The sequence below is a fragment of the Capsicum annuum genome, chromosome 5, assembly GCF_002878395.1.
Source record: "Capsicum annuum cultivar UCD-10X-F1 chromosome 5, UCD10Xv1.1, whole genome shotgun sequence".
Taxonomy (NCBI): Eukaryota; Viridiplantae; Streptophyta; class Magnoliopsida; order Solanales; family Solanaceae; genus Capsicum; species Capsicum annuum.
In genome coordinates, this window is record NC_061115.1 from 165,651,205 (window position 1) to 165,659,891 (window position 8,687).

Sequence of the window (8,687 nt, forward strand, 5' to 3'; positions counted from 1 at the left end):
TGCATTTTTCTCCTTCTCCCGATCCTCACTCTCCTCTACTAACTCCTGATATCCCTGCTCATTTAGATGATATTGATTCCAAGTTGGATGCTCTCAGGGACCTTATCCTAGCCTCTCACTTATAGTTGGAGAAAGCTAAGGATGCTACTAAGGAAACTGGTGCAAACGTAGCCCGTATTCATCTTAAGCTTGATCAAGTGATAAAATAGGCTATCAAAGTTGCTACAAAGATTCATGCTTGCTCTGACTCTCTTTGTGCAGTCATCACCAATCAGTTCACAAATCTGAAGGATGCCATAACTAACACTTTGGCCTATTTTCTTAGCAAATTTATTCCTCCTGATGATGCTGACCCTCTTAATCCTGATGTCTAGATACTTTGTTCCTTTAAAACAATGATTTTTTGTTTTATACTTGAGCATAAGCTCACACTATCTGCTTTAACTTTGCTAATTGTTGCTCCATTTTATATGTATGTGTGCTATCTTTGCTTTGTCCTTTCTTCCTTTTTGATAGATGTCAAAGGGGAAGAATATTTGGAAAGGAACTTATAATGACAGGTTGAAGAATTGATTAAGTCTCTTAGTCAACTAAAGAAGCTCAGTTGATAGAGTCAACTACTCCAGGGGAATTCATCAGCTTGACAACTTAGAGGGAGTATAAAAATAGGGAAGTTGACTACATTATATTTTTTTGTCATCCCCAAAAACGGAAAGATTGTTAAGACCTAATTTTGATGATTGACAACTGTGAAGATAAACAAGGAAGCAAATAAATCATAAAGCTATTTTTGGCACAATCAAAATAAAATATTCCATTGAATAAAAAAAGAAGTACCAGAAATATTGAAGGAAACAAATCTCGTATGATAAGGAAAAAAACTTTAATATTCCCCGTTATTGGAGGAAGAAGATAGCGGATCACAAGGACCATAATTGTGGTCCAACCTTATTCTTGGAAAGAAGATATTTCACATCCAATTTTCAAATATCAAATCTCTTGAGTTGCCATTTTAAAATCTTCCAACGGCTAGTATAAACCCACTTATTTACAGGGTTGGAAGCATAAGGAAGAGATTTACACTTATATCGACCTTCTATAACTTTTTGTTCTACTTTTATTAAGCGTTGTATTCCTTACAAGTGTACTGTGCATTCAAAAACAAAAGGAAAGAAAAACATAGTTGGTGAGGCCTTGTATCAAAAGAAAGAAAAGAAAGACTGTGAGCAAAAACCTTTAACTTTACTTAATCCTTGTAATATTTTGATTCACCTAAAAGAAAAGCTAATAAAATCCCTTGTAATCCAAGGTGATTGAAGTAAGACCAATAAGGGGTACCAACTAGAATAAAATATCTGGTGTCATATTTACCTTCAACAATTTTCAATACTCTTTAAGCTTTCTCAATACTATCTCGTTAGTCAGCTGACTCAAATAGCAAGTCGATTGATATATCGAAAAAGAGTAATTCACCCCCTCTTACTACTTTCACTCTCTACTTCATCTAAGATAGTGATATGGACTGCATGCACTTTATCCTTCCAAGACCCCACTATATAAGAATACACTGAATATATTATTATTGTAATTGTCAAAGAGCTAGAGAAAGAAAATTAAATCACAAGTGGATGAAAAATTATGTAACAACCCCATAACATAAGATGTAAGATGTAAAGAGAGAGTTCATATGGAAAATGTATAGGTACTTGTTCCCAAAAAATTTAGAAACTTAGTGCGCGTTTGGTATGAAAACTAAAATTTTTGAAGTTGGAGTTAGAGTTGTGTTTGTCCATGATATAATTGGAATTGTTTTTAAATTTTTGTGAGAGGAAGATGGAAAAAAAGTGAAAACAACTTTTTTTGTTTTCCACTTTTCCAAATACGACTCCAAGTTGTGTTTGAAATTCTCATGGCCAAACATCAACTTGAAGTTGAATTTGCCATAAAATAGAAAAAAATTCCAAAAAGTGAAAAAAAATTCATGGTCAAACAAGCTCTTAATATGGTACTATCCTTGCATCCCAATTTTTGTGAACGAAGGTCAAAACACTTAACCTTCTTCCTTTATTTTTCTTTTTACATAAAACTACACAATAAATAATAGCTAATGATTCATAGGATGTAAAATAAATTTGATAAAATTATAATCAAAGAAGCAACTGTTTGAATTCTTAAATAGTAAAACTCATATAAAATGAGAGTGACGGAGTATGCGTTTGTGAAAGGGATCGCAAAGGGAAAAGAGAACTTTTATACAAATAATCCATAATGGATGAATGACCCAGGACTCATTTGTTTACACAATCTTAGGAACATCTTGGGATATAGAAAAATACAAAACTTTCTACAAAACATTACGTGTATTTGAGAAGGGGATACTAGCATGATATGGGGAAGTTAGTTAAGATAAGGAAAAAAAAACAAAAGCTGGGATTGATAATAGACAAACATTTCACAATGCATATCATCCAGAGCAGTAGTGTTTGCATAATGGAAATCTTGTTAGTATGATCTTATGGGATCATGTGTATTGAAACTGCAGAGACGTTTGCTCCCCTTTGAGTGCTGACCTGATATCATCTTGAGGAAACGGTGTCAAAAGATCTCGCTATCGTACTGAATACATGGATAATATTTAGACAGAAACAATGGACTAGCGATACATCTACAAAGTATCTCTGATCTTGTGAATTCTCGCTTGATTCTAGGGCTGGAACAGCCGCTTGTTAAGACCTGAACGAGGACCATCGATTATAAACAGATTACCAAGAGAAACAGAAAACACATTCGCAAGAAAGAAATTACAAACATATAAGTTTCAATTGAACCAATATACAAGATATATAAGCCGATCATGTTGATTAAAACAAGAAAGACCTTTTTCCTTCAGTGGTTTGTTCGGTTGTTTGTTCAGTTGTCCATACGATATCTTTTAATCCAGAGGAGAAGTTCTTGTAAAACTGCCATTTTTAAGGTCCAATTAATAGATGAGAATTCAGATTACGTAGTATATCAAGATTATTTGAGAAATTTAAACTAGAATGTGCCTTGTGAAACTCTAATGTGTCACCACCAGTTTTCCGGAGCTCAACCAAATGCAATGAGGGAGCCACTTCAAACACCTGGAGTAACAAGAACACAACAATCTATTAGCATTAATGAGAGGGGTGATATTTCCATAACAAGGAATATGAAGTCCTGATCATGAATCAAATCTCTTTTTCAATTCTTGTCCCAATTCATTGCATCAGAATTGAAGAACTTAATTTAGAATACCATTTCTAAGCTGTCATTTATGATGCCCTCGTGAAGAGCAAGAAAAGGAAGAAATTATATTGTAGAACTTTATAAAGAAAAGGCATAGAATACATAAGCATGCCCATATGCCCTCCAACTTTGGGTGTGCACAAGTAGGCACTTAAACTTGTATAAAGTTGAAAAAGTAGACACTCGTCCTAACTCCTACAGTGGCATCTAAATGCCACTTTGATTAATTTTTTCTGTCGACATCTTTTTTTAGGCAATATGAATAGTCTATTACATAATTCCTAAAGCAGAACATTTAGGTCTTAGTTTCAAAGAGACGCCCACCTCACCATAATCATTCACATATCAACCTTTTCTTGATCTATAATTGAACCAAATGCAAAACTGTGACTGATTACCAGTGGGTATCCACTATTATTAATTTTAATGCTTTGTAATAACAACACCTTCAAAAGAACCAACCCAAATAAATCACTTCTTTAGCTTAGTTAACAATCCCACACGCTACAACGGTAGTAGACTTCTTTCCTAAGAATGAAATTGTTGAAGATAAAGAAACCAAGGCCTAATAAGGTTCCTATTCTCTAGTTGACAGCAATAGATCATTTAATATCTCGAAGCAATTAACTAAAAGACTTTCTATAAGAAAAAATGAAGTAGCCACCTCTGTTGCCACAGCAAGTTGGCCTTTCCTTCCTGTCCTATCTCCTTGTAACTTCATCTGGAATAGTGGATGGTAAACAATTATTTTAAGAGAAAAACTCTTTGTAAGATGATCGAATTTACACGAGTCAATTAATATCAGTCAAATCCATACATCCAATACTGAAGGTGCAAGGTGTTACCTTGTAATTTTTCTTCTGAACACTGAAACCCAGTGGTCTCGCAGTTTCCTCAATTTTGGAGATAATCTCATTTGCAGAGGACCTGGACGTAAATTGCGTTTCTTTCTTGACAAGGGCCTATACTTTGCCAATCCATACAATTAGAAAATGCATTAGCAGCAAAATCCAGATAAAAGGAGAAATAGAATAAACACTTGTTTGACACATTTTATATATTGTCAAGTCAGTATATCAAAGTACTGATGTTACAAAACCAATTAAATTGGTGTTGCAAAATATCTAGTGAAAACACAAAGAATCGTGCTCCAAGATCGAACAACAAGACATCCTTACACTGTGCTTCTTTCTCAGTCTAACTATTTTTTGATCTAATGCAATTTGAACTATCATATACCGTAGACACGTCAGTCAGGCTGTTAAGTAATGTCTAGTAATATAAAAGTACCCACCTGTTTTTCAAACAAATTTTCTAGGTTGAAACTTTTTGACCTTGAAATGAGCTCGAACGCATTGACAGAAGCAGGTTTTTCCTTGCTTTCTGTAACGAGATGATCCTGCAACAACAAAAGTATGCATATGCTTTCAAACAGGTTGTTTAGTTCTCAGGACTGCTTATAAACTCTCAGTCGATCTTAGTAAGCTTCACTTGTATCACCCATAGTTACATTAAACTAAATTTCTCGAGGAATATAAAAGGAAAATGGCCCTTCTGTATGTTCCTGGCTTTAAATTTCATCTCAAATTCAAGGCCCGGGAAACTCAAATGGCTATTGTTTATTGTTCAAACAGTTGAAATTATGTCTCTCACTAATATAACATCTCATGTCTCAACTTACTGGCAAATCTTTGGGGCACGATGCGTAGGCGGTGGAAATAATGGAAAGAACTTGCTTTGAGCTCTTGAACAGTTTACTGGTTGTGTAAAGAAAATGTGACTTACGTCCGAGCCATAGAAAATGGCATCAATGTCGTCAAGATTGACATCATCTTTCTCAAAATGTGGTGGCTTGTAATCTTTCTGGAATAGTGATCCTCTGAAACAAAAGATTAGAAATGACTCATCAGGAGAGGAAACAAGAGACATGAATTCTACAGCGTCACTGAACAATATATAGTTTTCCGTGAGTTTTTTTTTACTCTTCTTTTCCTGCTTTCGGCCCAAGAGCATGTCATTTCATCAGACTAATGAGGTGAAGAGAATCACTAGTTTTATTCATATGAATATTCCTAAAATATCCATCTGGAGTGGAGCTTTCTTAGTGGTAGATATGCCATCCTTGTAACCTATAAATAGTTTATTTCCTTCATCTGTAAAGGAATCTGGAATTCCAAGCAAGATAACAACACCCACTTTTATTCTTGAACACCAAGTTTCTATTATTCTACTTAACTTTCTGTTCTTTAAGGATTCGTTACTTTGAACCATCACACAGCTAATATCGGCATCTTTGGACAAGGAACTTGCAGCCTCTCCGGAGCATAAGGTTCCACATCGCTTTATCTCTTATCTATTTACTTGCATTTTTTACTCATATCACAATATTCAGCTACTAATAACTGGATCTAAAGAGTTGAGCTAATAATGCGTGTCCTTGACCTCATATAAATTTAACTGTACCGCTTTTCCAGTAAACACTTTGTCGCCCACTGTGGGGCCAGGCAACTATGTGTTGGATTAACTCATCAAACTCTACTTTCTTATTAGCTTGATTATTGCTTTGCTGCAGGAACCATCTATGGCAAACAACGGTGAAGAGACAATATCAATCAGGCCAACGATGAGCCAGATAATGAGGGGGTGGTCGGTACACTGCCTGCTGTCTAGTGCCAGATTGAACCACCCTCCGTGATGAAGAGGATCTGCTTGCCGAGAGACACCTGGTTTCAATGTAGGAAACCTCATCTGCAAGGTCTCAAAGAAATCTTGTCGGGGCTCATTAAGAAACAAGACACCATAATGGAGCATATGAAGAAGACACAGGATGAGAAGATGGTGGAGTTGCAGAGTACCATGGTTCAGATAACCTCTAACACCTCGGGAGGAAACAGGTGCGTGCTCCGACAACAATGGAAGACTGACTAGAGGTTGATAAATGGTTGGGAGAACGTGTGGTTGATGACACTGGAGCCAACCTCGAGATTCTGGCATCTCTCACCTTGGTAATCGAATTGCTAAGAAAAGAGATGAAATCCCATCATTCGGAGCTGATACCCAGATGAACCACATACTGGGAGCGCCACCGGTCATTAGAAGACTAGACTCCAAGAATTATGCAAAGGTGCTTTACAAGGCCAGAGCGGTGACCAAGCCCAGGTGCTTTACAAGGCCAGAGCGGTGACCAAGCCCAGGTGCTTTACAAGGCCAGAGCGGTGACCAAGCCCATCTCAAAGAGGTTCAAAATGACAGATATATCGAAGTATGATGGGAACACAGACCCCATGAGGCATGAGCACATTTTGTTCTTTCCAACGGCTGTCAATGGAACAGCCGAACAAGAGAAGAAGGAGAATTGGTCATGGTAAAAAATTTTGGGGAAACCTTGTCGAACGAAGCATTAATTTGGTATTCCCTATTACTCAAAAACTTTATTGATTCTTTTAACATGATTGCAGATAGTTTTGTCAAAGCGCATACCAACACAAGGAAGGTGCAGCCCCGAAGGATAGATATCTCCAAAATAGAGCAACATGATACCGAACTGCTCTGAGAGTTCGAAGAAAGGTTCCAAAGGGAAAGAATGAATCTGCCAATGGTCCCAGACGACTAGGCAGCATAGGCTTTCATAAAGGGAACCCAGAAAGTTCAATTATCTCACATAAGTTGAAGGAGAGATTGACCGAGTTTGAGGCCACAACCTGGGACGATGTGCACAATCATTACGAGTCAAAAATCTGCATCGAAGATGATTATTGTCGGACTCATGACAAAATGCTCCAAACATGAGAGATCAACCCGAAAACAATCAAGAATCAGTGGGAAACTAGTAAAAAATCCGTACTAGTGGCAACATGACCCAAAATCATTTGGAAACCAATCTCAGAGCCCCTATTCTCCCTATCCAATAATACGAGGCCAAGATCGAGCAGAGGAGTCGGCTCTCAAGTCCTGGACAAACCATGGCTTGACAGAAAAAAATACAAGGATCAGGGGGTGCAAGGGTTTACAAGCAAAGGAAGCAATCAAAATCCAAAGTCTTTGCAGTCGATGATATCCCCTCACTTTCAGAATATTGCTTCAATATTAGCCCGTAACAGTTGGTTTCGACCATCACATAATAGAAGTATGGTTCCCGAAACCCATTCAGTCAGATCCTAACACAAGGGCTTGACGCTTTGGTGTGATTATTTGTTTATCTGTCCTTTTCCTTTTGCTCTTAACATGCTGACAAGTATAGGTAGCTCAGCCTAGAGCCATTAGCCAAGGATGTCAGTCTCCTCTATTAAAGCATAATCACCAACTGCTCTGTCTCTCCTCCCGAAATCGTTACATGGCAGAATATTGAAATCATACAGGAAACAAAAAGTTCTAGAACAATATTGTCGATGCTGCGTTCGGGAATGACATCGTTGTTCTCACAACCCTTCTTTTTCGAACCACTTCTGGGGAGGCAAGTTGGTGAAGCTAGAGGACAATGAGACATGACAAATAAGTGCAGCAAGAAGAATAGAAAGAACAAAGGAAAAGATAAAGTCACAGAGAAAGGCTCAGAGATATGAGTGAAAGTTCGAGAAAATTGCAGAGGATTAAAATCAATTGAAAATGTCCAAATTTTAGGCATCAGGAGTAAGGGTTCCTCGCTGCTTGGGGCTGCGCATCACCAATGGATGAGGAACACATGGCACACGAATTTAATGAGGTGCATAAACATTTTCTTGAGACTCGGAGTGAACTAGGGACAGTAAGTTCATCAGAGCGCGGCAAGTCTCTTTTTCTGCTTCCCAGTCATGACTGGTACCATGACAGGAAAGTGGAGGACCTATCTGTATTAGGTTAAACCAGCTAGAGTATGGGCGTCAAAAATGGAGGACACATGGTGATAGAATCGAAATGGAAGCCAAGAGATGGAGAGACTAACCTTCAGAAGAAACATCCTCGGTCAAGAGAGAGAATTCTGCCGGGGATAAGCTGAAGACATGTAAAAGAGGGGACCCATGCTTGGCCAAAAAGACTAGAAGGACAGATACGTGAACGCCATCGTGTAGGTTGCCTCAGCATGGTAGTAATATTAGCTGGAATCACTGTGGCATTACAATGTTACCTACATTCATTGGTCTTAGTACTTTAGGGCTCGAGTAAAGCTTTCTTATTGGTTGATACCCTATCCTTATAAACTATAAATAGTTTATTCCTTCATTTGTAAAGGGATCCAGAAAGGCAACATCAACACTTCTATTCTTGACTATCAAGTTTCTGTCATTTTACTTAGCTTTCTGTTCTTTAAGGATTCTTTTTTTTGAAACATCATCGGAGCTAAGACCGAATATTTGGACGTGGAACTCATAGCCTCGCTAGAGCCTAAGGCTCCACATTGCTTTATCTCTTATCTATTTTACTTGCATTTTTTAACTTACTAA

General features: G+C 37.5%; 1 protein-coding gene across 8 annotated transcripts in view; it reads right to left on the reverse strand.

The window, feature by feature from the left end:
• Positions 1–2,225: 2,225 nt before the first annotated feature.
• LOC107870950 (CBL-interacting serine/threonine-protein kinase 9) overlaps positions 2,226–8,687 on the reverse strand; it is an 18,848-nt gene continuing 12,386 nt past the window's right edge. For 2 of the 8 annotated variants that reach the window (XM_016717662.2, XM_016717661.2), the window contains 6 exons: positions 4,562–4,666; positions 4,113–4,229; positions 3,932–3,988; positions 3,048–3,122; positions 2,878–2,960; positions 2,226–2,733 (listed from right to left, as the gene is read on the reverse strand). In XM_016717662.2, coding sequence (XP_016573148.1) covers positions 2,727–2,733; positions 2,878–2,960; positions 3,048–3,122; positions 3,932–3,988; positions 4,113–4,229; positions 4,562–4,666 — 444 coding nt within the window. In that variant the 3' untranslated portion in view covers positions 2,226–2,726. Of the gene's footprint in view, positions 2,734–2,877; positions 2,961–3,047; positions 3,123–3,931; positions 3,989–4,112; positions 4,230–4,561; positions 4,667–4,948; positions 5,147–8,687 lie in introns of those variants that run through there. The other 6 variants (XR_007056030.1, XR_007056032.1, XR_007056031.1 and 3 more) reach the window with 4 other exon arrangements.